Source organism: Mirounga leonina, unplaced genomic scaffold (assembly GCF_011800145.1).
Source record: "Mirounga leonina isolate KUSES-001 unplaced genomic scaffold, KU_Mleo_1.0 Mir_125, whole genome shotgun sequence".
NCBI lineage: Eukaryota > Metazoa > Chordata > Mammalia > Carnivora > Phocidae > Mirounga > Mirounga leonina.
Window position 1 is genome coordinate 28,374,208 of NW_023270305.1, and position 20,301 is coordinate 28,394,508.

Genomic DNA, 20,301 nt, shown 5'->3' on the forward strand with positions numbered 1-20,301 from the left:
GCCTGGACATTACATATAAAACAAACATACAAAGACCTTGAAAGGTGAAGACAAGAAAGCAGACCAACTAGGATCTTGAGACCTGAGAAATGACACAGTGGGGAGTTCCCTTGTTCTTTTTTGCCTCATATATCCCAGACTGCATACTGAGAAAGCTGAAAACCCAGTAACACCAATGAGAACAAACAAACAAAAGAAAAATAAAAGGCCCAACTAAGTCTGCTTTCTTTAGCCAAAGCACCAGAAAAGGACATTTAACAAGATAAAACTTTTAGACAATACTGTTCTACTTGTCAAACACCACTGAAAGAACTGTGGTCCCACCCCACACGTGCCAAAAGGGCTAAGTGGGGGGCCTAGAGTTGCACCAACTCTGCCACCATGGTGGTATCAGAGAAGGCCAGCAGGGAGCTGGGAATTTCATAGGAAGGAAACAGGTCCCATCCCTGTGTTGTCAATAGAGACCATGTGGAGAGTCTGGATATCTACCTTTACCCATCTTTCCACCTCTTGCTGTAGTGATGCTAGAGGAGGCTGAGTGGAAAGTTAAAACTTTCACTACTACTCAGCAATAATGACACCCCACCCATAGCCATGTCAGTGGAGACTACATGCGAAGCTAGAACTCCCACCACTACACAACAAGAAGAGCTCACCCATCACTTGGGTGTCAGTGGAGGCTATCTGGGGAATCTGGACTTCTACCTCCACTTGTAAGTAATGAGTCTTTCCTGCCACAGTAGTGTCAGAGAAATTTGGAAGGTTTAAATAAGACCCAGAGTCTTGCAATATAACATGAAAATGTAATGTACCTTCCATTAAAAAATTGCTTGTCATACCAAAAATCATGATCTCAAACTGAATGACAAAAGGTAATAAATAGATGACAACACTGAGAAGACACAGGTGTTAGAATAATCTGAAAAATGTTTTAAAGAAGCCATCATAAAAATGCTTCAAACAGCAATTACAACCACACTTGAAATATGGAAAAAAAAGAAAGTCTTGACAAAGAAATAGAGAATCTAAGCAAAGAAATTGAAGATATAAAGAAGAACCAAGTGGAAATTTTAGAACAGAAAAATATAATAACCTAAGTAAAAAAACTCAGTTGATGGTCTTAACAGCAGAATGGAAGGGGCAAAGAATTGGTGAACTAGAAGATAAAGCAATGGAAATTACCCAATCAGGAAACAAAAACAACAACAACTGTACAGATAGATAACTCAAGAATGATTTTTAAAAAATGTTTAAGTAATCTAAAGAAAAGTAAGAAAAATAAAACAGAGAAATGAAAAACAGAGGGAACAAAACAACAAAAAGTCAGACTTAAGCCCTAATACATTAATAATTACATTAAATGTAAATGTTTAAATAAGTCTAAAAAACAGAACTTGGCAAAGTAGATTTTAAAATATGAACAAACTTTATGTCATCTGTAAGAAACTCACTTCAAATATAATCATATATGCACATTGAATGTGAAAGAATGAAAAAAGATACATTATGCAAAGATTAACCAAAGAAAAGCAGGAGTGTCTCTATTAATTTCATATAGACTTCAGATTAAAGAAAATTATCAAAGACAAGAAAGGACATTTAATATTGTCAAAAACAAGGAAGGACATTTAATAATGATAAAAAGAGTCAATTCATCAAAAAGATATAGCAATCCTAAATGTGCATGTAAAACACAACAGGCTGAAAAATACAAGAAGTAAAAACTGATAGAACTGGAAGGAGAAATAGACCAATCCACAATTATAGTGGCAGATTTCAACATCCTTCTTTCAACAATTCATGTGACAACTAGACAGAACATCAGCAAAGATATAGAAAAACTCAACAATGCTATCAACCAATAGGACATTTATAAACATATAAACATCAACATTTATAAAACACTTCACCAAACAAAAGCAGAGTACATATTCATTTCAAGTGCCTAACATTACCAAGATAGATCATATAAGATGTACCATAAAAGAAACTGCAACAAATTTTTAAACATTGAAGTCATACCGAGTCTGTTTTCTGACCACAGTATATTCAAAATAGAAATCTTAGATAACAGAAAGATAACAGGAAAGACCTCTAAAACTTGCAAACGAAACAGCACACTTCTAAATAACTATAGTAAAAAGGGGAACTCTCAAGCACAATTTTCAAAAATACACTGAACCAGATAGAAATGAAAATGCAATATATCAAAATTTGTGTGACACAGCTAAAGCAGTTCTGGGAGGGAAAGCTATAGCACTAAATGCATACATTAGAAAAGAGGGAAAGTCTCAAATCAATATCTCAGCTCCACCTCAAATTAATATGTAAGCACTCCTTTTAACCTAGAAAGAACACAATAAACTGAAAGGAAGAAGAAGGAATGAAATAATAAAGTTAAGAGCAGAAATCAGTGACATTGAAGTCCACAATAGCCAAACTGTGGAAAGAGCCAAGATGTCCATCAACAGATGAATGGATAAAGAAGATGTGGTGTATATATATACAATGGAATATTATGCAGCCATCAAAAGGAATGAGATCTTGCCATTTGCAACGACGTGGATGGAACTGGAGGGTATTATGTTGAGTGAAATAAGTCAAACAGAGAAAGACATGTATCATATGATCTCACTGATATGAGGAATTCTTAATCGCAGGAAACAAACTGAGGGTTGCTGGAGTGGGGGTAGGGTGGGAGGGATGGGGGTGACTGGATGATAGACACTGGGGAGGGTATGTGCTCTGGTAAGTGCTGTGAATTGTGCAAGACTGTTGAATCTCAGATCTGTACCTCTGAAACAAATAATGCAATATATGTTAAGAAAAAAAAAAGAAGAAGAAGGTAGCGGGAGGGGAAGAATGAAGCAGGGGAAATCGGAGGGGTAGACGAACCATGAGAGACGGTGGACTCTGAAAAACAAACAGGGTTCTAGAGGGGAGGGGGGTGGGAGGATGGGTTAGCCTGGTGGTGGGTATTGAGGAGGGCACATTCTGCATGGAGCACTGGGTGTTATGCACAAACAATGAATCATGGAACACTTCATCTAAAATTAATGATGTAATGTATGGGGATTAACATAAGAATAAAAAAAAAGAAAAAAAAAGAAATCAGTGACATTGAAGATGGAAAAATAGAGAATATCAATGAAGCAAAGAGCTGGTTCTTTGAAAAGATCAATAAAATTAACAAACCTCTAGCAAGACTGTCAAAAAAAATAAGAGAGAAAGCACAAATTACTAATATTAAGAATGAAATGGGATATTACTATAGACACTGAAAACGTCAAAAGGGTAATAAGGGAATACTAGGAACAGCTTTGTAAACATAAATATGAAAACTTTGATAAAAGGGATCAATGCTTCAAAAAAACATGAAATGCCACATTTTACCCAATATTTAGGACAATTTGAATAATACTATAATTATTTAGGAAACTGAATTAGTAATTTTAAAACTCCTAAAAAAAATCTCCGAGCCAGATAATTTTATTGAATTCTACCAAACATCTAAAGAAGAATGAACAATAATTCTATACAACTCTTCTAGAAAATGGAAGAGGAAGAAACACTTTCCAATTCATTTTATGAAACCAGTCATATCCTGATTCCAAAACCAAACTAAGACAATATAATAAAAGGAAACTATAGAACAATATTCCTCAGAATATAGACACAAGGAATTCTTAGCACATACGTGGTGGCCTGGTTTGCTCTCTGCAGGATGACAGCAGGCTCTGGATGGCTGTTGGGGCAGGCAGGATGTACATATACCCTACACCTGCCATACAGTGGAGAGGAGGCTGACTCCCAAAGTGGTTGGCCCTCTTGCTTTCTCAAGCTAATAGCTGAGGTGCTGGAGCCTTCTGCAATATCTCTACAGTGGTGCTGATGATGGAAGACTTTCTCTATATATAATTTTTTAAAATATGAAAATAATTCAACAGTGAAATTATTAGCCCACCCCAGGCAGTCTCAGCTATAATTTATGGCTCCACATCTTCCACCATTGTAATTTTGTTTTGCATTCATTAGGATATGATTTTTTTTTTTAAAGAACGATCTCAAGGAATCATAGTTCTGACGACTAACATTAACCACCATGTCACTCATAGATATTACTGAGGCTGTTATTCTGAAAAGTAAATTAATTTCCCTTGTGTGGGAACCATCTGAATAACATTCACATTCCTCTCTAGGGTAGGCTGATTGACTCTGGAAAGAACCTGCTGCTTCTATGGCAACCTGATGTGCTGGAAGGCTCTGCCCACCCCAGCTTCTCTGGTTTTATTTTGTCCACCTTGTTTTCCTTCCCTGGAATTCAGGAAGAAGAAAATTGGCTGGTGTTCTTGGGTACATAAAAGTGGCAGATGCTTTTAGAAAGCTTCATATGCTTTCCAAAGCACAGACACACACAAATACACACACACAGAATTTTTCTAACACACCAGTAAGCAGCTTATTTTCTCTACTGTCAGCAATTTCATTATCTTTAAGGTTGGGTGGAAGAGACTTTTCTCTTCACCCCATAACTTTTTTTTTTTTTAACAACAGTTTCAGCGATGCAGAACACATTGCTGCTTTGTTTGGGTTAAAGGAAACAGAATGCTTTTTGGGGGAAATATTAAAATGACTTTTCTAGAACAAGGATGAGTAGAGAAGGTAATTACCTTCTTGGGACAATGGTAGTGGCTGTGATGATGACACCTGCTAAGCCTTGAAGACCTACTCTGTGTCAGGCATGGTACTAAACACATGTGGGCAATATCTCACTTAGTCCTTACCATCATTGTCAGCCTTATCTTATGGGCTCAACGAGTTTGTGTAACTTGCTCAGGTTAACATAGCTGGTGTCAGAGTCTGTATGCAAACCAGGTTTGTCTGATCCAAAGCCTGGGTTTTAACCACTATCTCCTGCCTCCCCTCCTGTGATGCCTGGGGTGATGTGATGTTGACTTGGTCCCAGGATGGCAAGCACGAGGCACCAGAAGAGGTTAAGAACAAGTTCAGTGAGAGGCAGCCAGGTTCATTGGTGTTTATTATGAAGGAGTTTGAACTTCTGTGTGTTCAGTCAGAACCACTCTTGTTTGTGTCATTGAATCCTCACGGAAGAACCTGGAATGGGCCAATCTTCAGATTCAGAGTGACCCAGGCCTGGCTGTCTATTGGACCTTCATGGTCAGGGTATAATGGTTATAATCCAAGAATATAATGTTGGCCGGCAGTGGCCCACTCAATGGAAATATGGGGACAACACTGTAGGTTTACTCTGCCTTGTGTTGTCTCTTATCTGAACGGTTTCTGGTGTCTCCACTGGGGTCATCCATCCACTGGTGGGAGGAATGGCCTGATCCTAATCCCTTATGGTTCTGTAGCCTGCTCCGTTTGGCACTACTCTTCCAGTGCTAATTTACAAGGTGGACTGTCTTTGCAGTCTGGGTAGCCTAATGTTAGTCCCGGCCTGGCACAGGCCATGACTTTAGACCTACAGGTTTTCTGCTGGGGAGGGACTTTATATTCCTGGGGTTTTGATTTGGTTAACCTTTGAGAAAGGAAAAAAAAAAAAAAAAAGAGCCTGATGTTTTAATGCAGGATTGCTTTGTCAGAACCCAAGGACAAACTAAATGCTCAGTTTAAAAAAAAAAATAGCAAGAGTTATGTGCAGCCAGGCCCCTTCCACAATCCCAAGCTTGACCCCAGGGTGGGGTTGGTTGGGACTGGGTGTGGGGAGGCATGGTGTCGGGGTGTCTGTTGACATTACTTGATAATAAGAAACCAGGTTTTTACATCTTGGCTGGACAGCTGAACCAAATCTGCTGGGTCCAACCTGAGGCATCAAAATAGACTCCTTTGTAACATAGTTTGCCTGTGGGTTTCTATGTCCAGGAGCATCTCAAAGAAGGGGAGAAACAGGGATCAATGGGCTGTGGGCTCTCTGAGGGGTTGGAGAGTCTCTGTTGGGGACCAGTGGGAATGGGGTGCAGTGGTCCATCTGTGGGGCATTCACAGGCTCCCTTGAAGCCTGTCTGGGGCCAAGATTAATGAGGAAAGGTGGCCACAGGGAGTGTGGCTTGGGCCCAGGAATTTGCTCAGCTTTTGTCTGCAGAGGTCAGCACTTTGACAGTGAGGGAGGAAGGTTTTGTCCTTCCTCTTTCTGGCAACAGGGATGCCTGTGAACCAGCTTGTACCAAGAAGTCTCAGGGTCAAGGGCGAGGCCCAGCCACAAATCTCCTCTCCTTCTTCCAATTTGACTGGATGTCATTCAGAGTGGACTGAGGCAATGATGCTGCAGAGCAGGGAACATGCAAAGCAATTATCTTTTTAGTAGGTCACTGGCCTCCTTTGGGAGAAGAGACCAGAGGGAGATGGGAAGGCAGGCAGCATGGCCTCCCCCAGAGGCTGCGCGTGCAGTAGCTGCATTGGTGATTAATAGCCGTGTCACTTTCCGTGAATGTTGCTTTAAGCAGCCGTGTTCAAAACTGAGTGGGAATGAAATAAAACAACCCAAAATAAATGTTTCCTCTATTCCTTATGAGTTGCTGGAATCCAGAAATAGCTTTTCAAATCTATAATTTTAAATGGCATCATTCACAGCATTCCCTGAACTGCGGCTTTATTTTCGCATGGATGTTGCTGTGTGCACATGCACCACTTTTTGTTTTTAAAGAGCATGAAAAATTTGAGCTCAGTGACTTTGAGGCTTTTTTGGCACTGAAATAAAAATTATGATTACAGAGAAAAATATAGCCTTTACATGTGTTTTTAAAGAAAAATAGTAACCTAGCGGCGGAAAAGGACAGGAAGAATATGGTGCCCATATAGATCATAAACTGGAGCAGTAAAAAGGTCTGGCAGGCAGTAATTGCTGGCCAGCTGCAGGGATTACAGCCTGGTGAGCTGGGTTCAGGGCAGTCTGCCAGGACGCTGGCAACCAGAAGTCGGGCCTGGACCATCATGACCCTCAGTGCCGTTGCTGCGTCTGAGAGCGTAAACAGGAGGGTGACCACACAGCGGCAGGGCAGGGTGTCTGCACTGGCCACGCCCTCTCAGCGCACAGGGACTTGAGTCCCGCTCTCTCTGCTGCCTCTGTTGGAGCCAGGCTGCCAGTTTGGAGGCTGATAGTGGCAGTCACAGGGATGACCTCTGGCTGCATCTCTGGGCAAGAGAAGGGTCACTAGACTTTAGTATCACTTTTGTCCTGGGGAAGCCAAAGAACACACCTGATGGGTGAGGAGCCAGAGGGAACCCTCAGCTCAAAGCTTTGGGGACTGTCACTGTCTTGGGCCAGAGACAGGGAGGGAAGGTGGGTGGTGCTGTGTGCCTTCTGCGGACTCATTTCTTCTAGTTCCTGGCACAAAACAAAAACAAAAAACAACAAAACAACACAAACCAAACCAGCAGTGGGGTGGGCTGTTGGGCATAAGGGTGGGGTGGATTCCTCATCTTTTTTGCTTCTTCCATCCCTGTCCTAACTGCCTGCTGACTCCCACTCAGCACTCCAGTGTCTGACCATTGGCCTTTTACTGGGACATCTCTAAGTAAACATTCAAAGGAGACATGGAATGGTGGGTGGGTGGAGAAGTTGGGTTGGAACTGCTGGGAGATGGTGGGACATTCCATCTGTCATCTTGCCTTCTCTTTCTTGAGCACCCATACCCGGCCAAGCTGGGGCACATCAAGACAGAATAGGCTGGCCCGGTAGGTTTTAATGTTGTTCAGGTATGGTGAGGCCAACAGATCAGGGGATGACCACCATTGAAAAGATAGCTTGTTACAGTTCCCAAGAGGAAGGGGTGTGCCAGGCCATGCAAGGCCATATGGGGAAGCACCAGGGATGGTTAAGAGCCAGGAGCAAGGGGGAAACATGGACAAGAGCTTTTATTGTGGTTTCTGTGAGAAAGGATGGGGAAGGAAGGGCAAGCAGGCTAAGAAGGTTTAGGATTGGCTAGTTTGAATAATTTCAGAAGGTTCTGAAGCATAAGGGCTGTCCCTTGTTGTCTGGTACCTAGCCCTGGGGGATAGTGGCCCAGAGTAAAAGGTAAAGGAGGTGGTTGGGGATGTGGGCTCTGGTTTGGTGAGTTTGCATGGGAAAGATGGACAGGCAGAGTAGCCCTTTGCTCTCCATAGGCCTTGGCCAGCCCTGGGAGGGCCAGTCCCTCAAGGGTCAGTAAAGAAGGCCCCAGAAAGCAATGCATCAAAACATGTGGTCAGTACAGGTTGCACATGACACCAGCGTGAAAGGTAGAAGTGCTCCCATGGGGGAGGAACAACAGGTGAAATGCTCAGGGCATACTGAGGAGAAGTAGCTTCCTGCTTTGATTGGTTTGGTTTGGTTTTTGAAGGGGCATGTCACGAATGGGAGAAAATGTCAATGGGAGGAGAGGACATTTGGCTAAGCCACCAAAAATATGATGTGTGGCAGCCAAGTGAGGTTGGCTGAGTGCCTTGCCTGGACAGAGGCCCGGGACGGGAAATGTCTGAAGGGGCTTAGCAGGAAAAACAGTTGGGACACTCAAGTAAGGCCAAAGTAGGCTCTTGAATGCCAAGCTGAAGCATTTGGATTTCATGCTGTATGAGCTGGCCAGAGCTGTTCTGTTTTGCTCTCTAGTTCTGTTAATGAATTCATAGACTCATAGAGAATGCCTATTCCTGGCCGTATATCATAATCCCAGAACTTAATTAACAGGTTAGGATGCTGATGTAAATTTATTGTGGATGAAAAAAAGAAATCCCCTGTGGCAGGGGTTGAAGACTCAGTGCCTCCCAGGACTGCAGGTAATGTCAGCGAGCGGAAAGGGCTCTGGGGACCCTGGGGAACAGCCATGCCCCAAACGGAGGAGTCAGCAGCTTCTGAGCTCCAGTGGATCAGATCATGGGAATGGGGTCCAGAATTGCCAGATCTTCCTAGTTTTCAAGAAAAGCTGGAGATTCAGAGTCTTGTGTAATCTCCCGAGTTTTGTGAAATTGCCTGATAAGTCTGCAGCAACTCACTAGCGAAACTCCTTCCTCCCTAACAGTACAAGAAAAGGCCTGAGCCCTGCCACATGGGCTCCTGGTGGCCTCTTTCTGCTCTGCACCTGTCATCCTAATTGAACTATGAGGGTCAAAGAGGAAATGGGACAGTTAGAAGGTGTGCCTGAATTGGGAAACTGAGGCACACCAGGTCAGGGGTCAGATCTGGCATCCGAAGACTTTCCCTGAGGTCTTAAGTGAGCCACTCTGTTGTGCTTCATCTACATTTCTTCATTGGCAAAATTCATTCATTCATTCATGCTGTGTATGGGGCCAAGGCAAAACACTTCACACATAAAAACAGAAAATTTGATGGGATGCTGTCTAAAGCAGTATTGCTATTGTAATTATTTTATAGCAAAACCAAAACTAAAAGGTGTTGTGATCAGGTATGGTGAGGCCATACCTGGGGCTGTGTCGGTGAAGTTCCTTCTAGCAGCACATTAGGAAATACTGGTGATTGACGGAGGGGGGTGAGTGGGGGCGGTATAGGCAAGGCTCTCCTGCCATGTCACCTGGTCTAGTTCTCTCTCTGTCCAGGGTTGTGAGCTCAATGGCTGGGCCTTGGCCTCCTTGACCCTGGTGGGCACCCAGAGCCTAAAGGGGTGCTGACACAGAGCAGGTGCATATATGTCCCCCAGAGGAGTGAGTCTCGTGTGGCAGTGAACACCTTCAGTACACAAAATTTTAGCCACAGCGAGCATAGAAAAAGCTACAGGATAAACATAGCATTCAAAATTAGAAGTTAAGAGAGTGCGGACAAATGGAATTTTAAATGACCTGACGTCAGGATGATGCCATTGTTGGATCTGTGTTTTCTCACTGGTTTCTCAGTATTCCAGCAGAAGCTGAGAGGTTTCCCTACAGGCTGTCAGGCCTCATTTGGCACCATGCCCCGCTGGCGTTGGAGAACCCTGGGATGGACCAAGGGCCAAGCTGGGGAGTGATGCTCAGGCAGGATGTGGACACCTTTCTGTGCGGAACTGCAGGGGGGATTTAGGTGGGCTGAAAGTAATGACCTGCCTGTGAATCCGACAGGAGCACCAGGGTTAGCGTTGCCTCCTTGTTGAGAATGTCCTTTTGAAATATGTCCTGGGATATTGCTCCCGTCCTATTAATTATGTCACAAACTTAAAAGCTGAATAATTAATGATCACAGGGCACTTGGTACAACCAACTGCGGGGTGGTTAGACTGCGCCTGGGGAAGTTTGTGCGCATAGACAACAAGCCTGCACTCATAAAGCTCGAAAGCAGCCGCCCCTGGGTGTGCCTCTGGTCATGCGTGTCATTACCCCCTCCCACCCACACAACAGGGACTATGAATTCTAGACATCGTATGCACTAAGAAGATCACGGTGTCCTTCTTTTAAGAACAAATAAAGACAATATTAAAGCATCAAGTTATGTTAAAGAAAGTCTATCAAATATAAACGTTCTTAAGCATTGCTGTTTCCCATCTCTCCTCGTGAGGGATAGATAGGTGTCCTCACTTCACTGGTGCCTGAAGCACGAGCCTGCTCTGCACCGTGTGTACCTGTGTGGGCGTGCCCCTATGTGCATGCATCTGTGTGTGTGTGTGTGTGTTTGCAGGCATGTGTGTGTGAGATGTTCTTTCAAAAATCAGTATGAAGGTCGGAGATGTTCAAAGATAGGAGGCTGCCAAGCCCAGGGCTGTGGAGCCTCAAAGGGCTGGGGAGGGGGTGACTTCCGACAGGCCCGGCTCTTTGCAGTCTGCTGCCGAGGGATTCCGGGGGATTAGTCCATGGGTGTTGCCTGTGGGGGTAATCCCACGCCACTTCATGAACTGCTCTGAGGAAGGCCTTCATTCACCCCGGTACCACTGCCTCAGAGCAAAACACAGCCGCTGTTCCTAAAGCACAGGATTTAAGGCAGGATGTGGACACCTTTCTGTGCGGAACTGCAGGGGGGATTTAGGTGGGCTGAAAGTAATGACCTGCCTGTGAATCTGACAGGAGCACCAGGGTTAGCGTTCCCTTATTGTTGAGAATGTCCTTTTGAAATATGTCCTAGGATATTGCTCCTGTCCTATTAATTATGTCACAAACTTAAAAGCTGAATAATTAATGATCACAGGGCACTTGGAACATAAAATGCCAGGTAAATGTTAAGGAGTAAAAATTACTCTGTGTGTTAATTAAATAGATAGGCTGCTTTAAAAATATTCCATGGTGGGAAGATTAATTTCCAAAAGAGCTGAAAAGCTTTTTGTTGGACTGTCCTAAGAAACTTTTGATATCTAATTATCTTAACCACATTTTAGGAGACTCAGGCATTCTGTATCCTGAAGTATTTGAAAGGCAAATGGCTGCTTGACATGTTTAGCTCAGGAAATGAAGTTGCCTATTGAATTTTGGTAAAAATTGTGTCTGCTTAATTCTCTCTAGCCGGAGGCAGTTTGGGCCTAAAGCCAAGGAAGAAGTCAAGATCATTGAGCACCAAACACAGACCCTTCGGCTGATGCCTCACCTGGCCACAGCTTTGGCCTTGACCTTCGCCAGCAGGTGAGTTGGCTCTCAGGGTTTACTTTCTAAAGAGGAGTGTGAGGTCCTGCCTGGCATTAGTAAGGAGTGAGGAGAGAAGCAGGCAGGGGCTTCGTCTTCTAACTGGGAGCAGGAAAGTGTCTGTAGTTAAAATCTGATGCTCATGGGGCGCCTGGGTGGCTCAGTTGGTTAAGCGACTGCCTTTGGCTCAGGTCATGATCCTGGAGTCCCTGGATCAAGTCCCGCATCGGGCTCCCTCCTCAGCAGGGAGTCTGCTTCTCCCTCTGACCCTCCCCCCTCTCATGTGCTCTCTTTCTCTCTCAAATAAATAAATAAATAAAATCTTAAAAAAAAATCTGATGCTCAGGTTAAAAGTGATATCCGAATCTTGATTGTCTGTATATCCAAGTGGATGGGACCCACAGTGAATTTGAGAAGCCGTGAACCAGCATTTCTCCACAGTTTCTGAAAGAAACAGACTTGGCTGTTAATATTTCTCTACCTCTGACAAAGGTTTTAAAGATTTTATTTATTTATTTGACAGAGAGAGACACAGCAAGAGAGGGAACACAAGCAGGGGGAGTGGGAGAGGGAGAAGCAGGCTTCCCGCTGAGCAGGGAGCCCGATGCGGGGCTCGATCCCAGGACCCCGGGATCATGACCTGAGCTGAAGGCAGACACTTAACAACTGAGCCACCCAGGCATCCCTGACAAAGGTTTTAATTTAAAGTTTTCAAAAATAGGTCACGGTGTATGCGTGTGTAGGGAGGGAGGTAGGAGTCAGGCTATTGAATAAAACAGCGGCAATAGAACTATAAATTCACATAGAGCTTTGCATTTTATAGCAGGCTTCCATCTATGCCTCTCAGCTATTCTTCCTCAAAGCCTGGGGAGGTTGCCTGGGCAGTTGTGTGTCATCCTATCTTCTAACGATCAGAAAATTGGGGATTTGCCTAAGATCACAGGGCCTGGGAATAGATGCACTGGGAATATAACTCCAAACTTTGGACCCTTATCCTGTGTTCTTTCCTCCCTATGCAATCCTGCTTCACAGGGTATTAATTTCTGAGTAATTTAGAATTGGCATATGTCTGAAATTTACTGCACCGATGGCTAAGCTGGTGTCAGGGTTGATATAAGGAAGGTAATCAGGGAGGCCCTGCCAATCTGGTGTGCTGCTGGCTTGTGGGGCTGCCTGGCTACGCTGGCCTGCCTGGGAGGGGCTTGGTTGGGCGCACCTCTGCACTCAAGCCTGGGATTCCAGGGTTCTTAAGCAGCAAATCCTGCAGACTGAGCTTCAGGTAACACAAAGATCAATCAATCTAAGCCACCCAGAAGAAAATGTGAATCACTCATATCCAGCCTCTTAAAATATTTTTGAATGCTTTTTGAGATTTCATTTGCATATGGTAAAATGTACAGATTTTAGGGTATAGTTCAATGACAAGCATATACCCCTGTGTAATGAACACTCAAACCAAATATAAAACATTTCCATCTTTGCAGTTGGTCCTCACCTCACCGCCACAGCAGGGACAACTACCTTTGTGAGTTCTAGCCCCATAGCTTACTTTGGTCAATTCTTAAACTTCATGTAAATGGGAACACACAGTATGTATTTTTTGTCCACTTTATTTCATTCAACATAATGTCTTAATGTTCCTCAATGTTGTTGATACTTTTTTAATTTTTAGTGCTGAGTAGTAACATTAAATGAATTAACCACAACTTTTTAATCCATTCTCCCAGGGCTGAACATTTGGGTTGTGTCTGGTCTTTAAGCTGCAGTGAATAAGACACAGTGGATATTCTTGTAAAAGTCTTTCATTTTTCTTAGGGTAAATACCTAGAGAGGACTTGCTGGGTAATTGGGTATGTGAATGTCTAACTTTATAGAAACTGCCATTTTTCAGAGAGGTAGTACCATTTTATACTCATTTGAGCAATGCATGAGAGTTCTGGTTACTCGATAAACGGAGATATTTTAAGTATCTCAAAACTGTTACCAAAAAATCAGGTTGTATGAGTCATCAAGTCTGCTCTTATTCCAAATTATCTTGGCTGTTTTAACTTGTCTGGGCACTTTGCACTTCCATATACAATTTTGGACCTGCTTATCAGGTTTGTTTGTTTTTTAAACAAAAAGCCTGATTGTTTTGTGATTGCATGGAATCTATTAAGCAATTTGGCAGTGCTGGGTCTTTCAAATCCAAGAAGATGGTTTATCTCTCTATTTATATAGGAATTTAATTTTTCTTCACATATTTTATAGTTTACAGTGTAGGGATCTTTCACATTTTTTACTAAATTTATTCAAATGGAATTGCTTTTTAAAATTTAATTACCAATTGTTTCTTAATGTCATATAGAAATGTAATTGAATCTTTTATATTGACCTCCTATATTCTCACTAAATTCACTTATTAGATCTAATATATTTTCTCTATATATAATCATATCACATGTACATGAAGAGAGTTTTGCTTCTTCCTTGCCAATATTTATGCCTTTTAAAAATTCTTTTTTCTTGTCTTGTTGGACTGTCTAAGACCTCCGTTACAATATTGAATAGCGATAGTGAGAGTGAACATCCTTATTTTGTTCCAGATTTTAGAGAATAAGCATTCAGTATTTCCCCATTAAGTGTGAAAATTCACTGCAGGATTTTTGTGGGTGCCTTTGTGTTTTTTTTAAGATTTTTAATTTATTTTTTGACACAGAGAGGCACAGCGAGAGAGGGAACACAAGCAGGGGGAGTGGAAGAGGGAGAAGCAGGCTCCCCGCGGTCCTGGGAACCTGACGCGGGGCTTGATCCCAGGACTCTGGGATCATGACCCGAGCCGAAGGCAGACGCTTAACGACTGAGCCACCCAGGTGCCCTGTGGGTGCCTTTTCATAGGCTGAGGAAGTTCCCTTCTACTCCTAGTTGGCTGAATATTTTTATCATGGATGTTGGATTTTGACTTAATTTTTCCCTCTATCTATTTAGCTGTTCGTGTGAGATTTCTTCATTCTATTAGTGAAATGAGTTACATTGATTACTTTTCAAATGCTGAGGCTGATTTGCATTCTTTTAAATCCTTGGTCATAATGTATTATAATATTTTTATATTATTGGATACAAATTGGTAATGTTTGTATAAGGATTTTTGTGTTTATACTTGTGAAGAGTATAATTTTCTTTCCTTTGAGATGTCCTTATTAGGTTTTGGTATAAGAGTTATGCTGTCCTCATAATGTGACTAGGAAAGTGGTCCCTTCTCCTATATTTTCTCAAGGAGTTTTTACGAGATTGGTATTATTTCTTAGATTTGGTAGTATTTACTAAGAAGCCACCTGGACATTTTTTTTTAATAGGAAGATTTTTGATTACTCTGTTAACTTCCTTAACAAATATGAATCTTAAGATTACCAAGTTCTTCTCTGTCAGTTTTGTTAATTTGTGTTTTTCCAGGAATTTGTCCTTTTCCTCTAATTTGTAAAAATGTATCTAAGTTGTTAATAATATTTCCTTATTATAATATTAGTGTCTATAGGAGCTGTAGTGATGATCCTTCTTATTCCTAATATAGTTTTTGGCTTTTTTTAGGGGTCAATTTTTCTAGACGTTTATCAGTTTTGTTAATCTTTTCAAATAATATACTTTTGTCTTGAATGCTTTTCTTACATTTTTGTCCATTTTCTGTTATTGATTTAATTTCTTGTCTTTATTATTTTCTCAGTTCTGTTTAGTTGGGGATTAATTTGCTTTCTTTTTCTAGCTTCTAGCTCATTGGTCTAAAACCTTTCTTTAGAAAATAAAAATGTAGTATTAAAAAAATTTCTGCTAACTTTGTTTTGTGTATTTTTAAGCTTTGTTATTTAGCACCTTCAGATTTTGGGTTATTATGTCTTCTAGAGGAATTTAGCCTGTTATATTCATTAAATGTTTCTCTTTGTTTCTGGTAATTTTTTTTTTGTCTTGAAGTCTACTTTCTTTGCTATTGTTATAACCGTACCAGTTTTCTAATGCCTATTGTTTTCATGGTTTATCTCTTCCCACCCTTTTATTTTAACCGATCTGTCATTATGTCAACCTACATGTGCCATTGTGAGATGTTTATAAATAACATATGGTGAGGTCCTACTTTTTACCCAGTTTGATAATCTTATAATTTGGAATGTTAAGCTCATTTTTATTTACTGTAATTCCTAATAAGTCTAGCATTTTGTTACTTGCTCTGTTCTGTCTTTTCTCGGTTTTTCATTCCCTCTTTCTTTTTCCTGGTGAATATTGTAAGTATTGTAATATGCATCCTTATCTTGCCAGTACCCACCTTGAATTGGTATTATGCCACTTTATAGATAATGTAAACTTGTAAGACTACAATTCTTTCTTTTGAGGGGGTTATTGAGTATTTTTTTAGTATTTCATTTTATCTCTTCTCAGCTTTTACCTGTATTTCTTTTTCCCAAGAATCAGGAGTATGTGTATTTAAGCTACTCAGGTGATTCTACTGAACAGAGTTGAGAATCACAGGAGCTTTTTGAGAAGCTTCTTAGTGTGACCTGGAAATAAACTTCACTAACAGATAAAAGGCAGCTTAACCAACTGAGCCACCCAGGCGCCCAAAAGGCAGCTATATTAAATTATTACGAAAACTTACAGTGGATCAAAATAACCTGATATGAAACCTGATAATTTTTCACTTGCATGGCAAAGGAAAATAAAACTCTTCTTTGAATTTTTTGCCCAGTGGTTTATTTGTAACTATTACAAAGAGGCAAGAGTATCTACACATTGACTTCTTTGTCCACTATTCACAATCCATGACACAAGAAGTTAATAGACCACATAACAAAGAGTTGCCCTATATTCTACATTTACAAGTTTATATATACAAGTATATACACATGCATCTTTATGTATGACAGAAGTGTGATATATACAGCATATTTCCTTTTTCTTCAGCTCTATTTAGTTTTTAGTTTGATTTAAGCTTAATTTACCTTGATTTTATAAGTGCTATATTGCTACTATTAGTAAACATTAAAGTTTCTCTTGATTTTAGGGAGATATCCTCCAAATGCCAACATCAGAGAAATAGAGAAGTCACAATTCTAGCTTAAGATTTCAAGGGGAGAAATGAAAGGTGATTAATGGAAATTAATAAACAATCATGGAATCCTAAAAAAAAAAAAAAATCACAGGATCCTTACCACATGCCATGCAGGGGTAACACAGTACTGAACAGGACAGGGTCAGGTCCACGCCTCATCAAGCTGTCTATCTAATTGACCCTAGGACCTTCTAGATTTTCCTGACCTTCACCGCCTTTGCACCCTCTGTGGTTTCTGGCCTTGCCCAGGGTCCCCATTGTGGTTCTGTTGCTCCTCCCTCTTTGTTTCCTTCTGTATCCCCCATTGCAGCAGGGGGTTGACCCACTGAAAATCTGGTTATTGGAATCTTCTGGAAGAAACACTTCATCGGGGGGAAGAGGTTTTCTGTGTTTTAAAACAAGCCCAGAGAGAAGCCGGTGTTTTCTCTGACATATTCTGGCTTTCCTGTTTCTCTCTAGTTTATAGCCCCTGTTGCCCCTTCTCTGACTTGTGAGGAAACAGTTCAATGAACCTGGTTGTAACGTGGCAAAATCTTATACTAAGTATACCTCTCCCCACTTCACACCCATTTTTTTAAAAAGGTTATCAGACCTTGCTTCTAGGCCCTACCTCCAAATTCCCAAGGGCACAGTGCTGCCAATCAACTGGCTTCAAGTGTCAGGGTCTGGGTAACCTCAACTTTGATGAAATAGATGTTTATTCAATGTGCTAGGTCCTCCTCAAGCACAGAGAAATACTCATGGGAGTAGTCTAGAGCTTAAGTGTATGGGTCTGGAGTTAGGTGAGCAAGAAAAACAGACCACCAGCTAGGTCAGCTGGCCCTGCCTCTCCTCCCTTCTAATGTGATAAAACATGAATAGTTAGAGCTTCACTTCACGGTTAAAGGCAGGTAATAGAAATGAGGTGGGATGGCTTCTTCCAGGGCACGTGTGTTTATGTATTCAGTAACTACAGGGTACCTTGCTAGTAGGTTTACCAGGTAAAATACAGTCACCCAAATTTGAATTTTAGATGTCCAATGGCCAATTTTTTAGTCTAAGTATATCCCAATACTTAAATTAGAAATTATGCACTGTTTATCTGAAATTCACATTTAAACGGGTATCCTCTGTTTCTGTTTGTCAAATCTGGTGGCCCTGCTTACTAGGCTAGTGCTGGAGTCAGACATGGTCCCTGCCACATGGGGCATGCAGTGCCTTGTCTGGGGCTTGGCAGTAGCAGGTCGGCAGGCTACTCACCCTTGTCCTTATTCCCTTGCTTCCCAATTGCCTCTATAGGCCTGGAGACAGGGAGGACCTGTCTAGCCCCTAGTGAGCCCAACCAGCGCCACTCTGCATCACTCACATTGTCTTGCCTTTAACAAGGAGGGAAGGAAACTTGATGTCTTTTGGGGCTTGTTCAGTCCAGGAAGGGATGGGACCCTTCTCCCCACTGGCTGCTCCGCTGCTGGGCAGTGGGACTGACTGATGAAGTAAGGGCTGGCATGGTGAGAGCCTCTGAGAAAGATGATGGGCCCCTGAGGAGGCTCCCAGGGCTTTTCTCCCTGCCCACCCCCTCCAGAGCTGGCAGACACGTCTCCTCCTCCCTTTAGTCATGACCGTTGTGTCAGGCACCTTTCCAGGCCCTGAGGACTCAGCAGCCAACAATCCTGTTTGAGTGGCACGTGTGACTGGGTAGGATTCCTGTTTTCTGCCTTTGGCCATGGGTGCCACCCTTAGGTTTCTTGTTAACCTCTTCCCCTGGGGCCCAGGATAGCCAAGACCTGCTTCCCACTGCTGAGTGCCGATGGCGCCCTGCATGCTTCCTGGCTCAGGGGCACCCTGGTGGGCACTTGGCATGTGGGTCTTGCTGGACATGTATACTGCACTGCCCGGCTCATGTTCTCTATGTTCTTATCCACTGACTGTGATGGTAGAACGCCTCCTGTGGTGGCCATTAGTGCTCAGTAAGTGTCGGTTGTTGTTACTTGCTATCACCCCCGAGACTCAATTGTCCTCCCCCACCCACCAATTACCACATTCTGGAGAGTTTGCCTCCCACATGAAGATTACTCAAGGCCCTCCCTCCTTCTTACCTCACCTGGGCCCTACCCAGCTCCCCTTCATGTGCCCTGCCCCTCACATGTAGCCTGGTCCTCATCAAATCCATCCTCCACAAGCAACCACACCTAAATAGAATCTGAACTCCCACTTGACTGCTGGGACCCTCCCAGGGCCTCCCAGTGTCTTCTGTACTGGATAAACTTAAGCTCCCTCCTGCAGCCTTGGATCACCTTCCTCTGCCTGGCCCCTGACAACCTCCACTCCACCTCTGTGTCTTCTCTCCTCCACGTTGAGCTCCGTACTCAGCCCTGCCCTACTTCAGCTTTCCTCACAAGCAGCCTCCCCACCTTGTCTCCACATGCATCTCTCACATCTTTGTCTTCCTTCCCCTGGCAGTTCATAGTCATCTTTTGAGATCTAGTTCAGGATGTCATCTCCTCCAAGATACCTTCTCTGAGTCTCTCCTAGAATAAGGAGCTCCCTGATAAGCTTCTTGCTGCAGCCAGGCCCCTTTTATCATTGTACCGTTACTCTTGGATTATGGTTGTGAATTCTTTGTGCATAGAAATTGTGGATCCTTAATTTGACATCTCCACATCTAAGAGTGCCTGGCTCTCTGCACAGGTTGCTTCAACTGACCTGAATGAAATTGCCTTGTGTCATTACATCACACTTGCCCATGAGGTTGTTTGGAGCTTTGCTTCCAAACTTTCTGTTGGTCCCTGAAGCAGAAGTTCCATGATGTGAAGGAGTTAGTCCAAGGGCTAGCTGGTCAGGGCAGTTAGTAGCTGATACCTCTCCTGGGAATCATTTAGTGGAATTTGCTACAAAAATGAACTTCCTAGCTTTTAATGTCAGTATTTTAAGTGTATCAGCCAAAAGGAATATTTTGGGTCTGCCTTGCCTCTTATTTATTCTAGGTCAAATGGGTAGCTGAGGTAGCCCAGGCTGGGTTCTGGGCCAGGAGGGGCCACAGCACCGTCGCTGTTAGCTTTCAGTTGAATTTAGTCATTATCTCTGGCAATCTCTTTTTACCCAACATTTTTAAGAATGAAATTCCAACAATAACTAACACATATCCAATTGCTTATCATGTATCACACACTGTCCTTAGTAACTTCTTTCTTTTAAATTTTATTTTATTATGTTATGTTAATCACCATGCAATACATCATTAGTTTGGTGATCCACGATTCAATGTTTTCGTATAACACCCACTGCTCCATGCAGTACGTGTCCTCCTTAATGCCCATCACCGGGCTAACTCATCCCCCCTCCCCCCCCTCTAAAACCCTCAGTTTGTTTCTCAGAGTCCATAGTCTCTCATGGTTCATCTCTCCCTCCGATTTCCCCCCCTTCATTTTTCCCTTCCTTCTCCTAATGTCCTCCATGCTATTCCTTATGTTCCACAAATAAGTGAAACCATATGATAATTGACTTTGTCTGCTTGACTTATTTGACTTAGCATAATCTCCTCCAGTCCCATCCATGTTGATGTAAAAGTTGGGTATTCATCCATTCTGATGGCTGAGTAATATTCCATTGTATATATGGACCACATCTTCTTTATCCATTCATCTGTTGAAGGGCATCTCGGCTCTTTCCACAGTTTGGCTATTGTGGACATTGCTGCTATGAACATTGGG

The 20,301-nt window shown here is 42.5% G+C and overlaps 1 protein-coding gene across 1 annotated transcript in view; it reads left to right on the forward strand.

Annotated features, from left to right (window-relative positions):
• The window catches only part of ACOXL (acyl-CoA oxidase like), a 322,912-nt gene that overhangs the window by 128,821 nt on the left and 173,790 nt on the right, over positions 1-20,301 (forward strand). Inside the window, exon 11 of the mRNA XM_035001042.1 lies at positions 11,419-11,535. Within this exon, the coding sequence (XP_034856933.1) occupies positions 11,419-11,535 (117 nt within the window). The remainder of the gene's footprint in view (positions 1-11,418; positions 11,536-20,301) is intronic.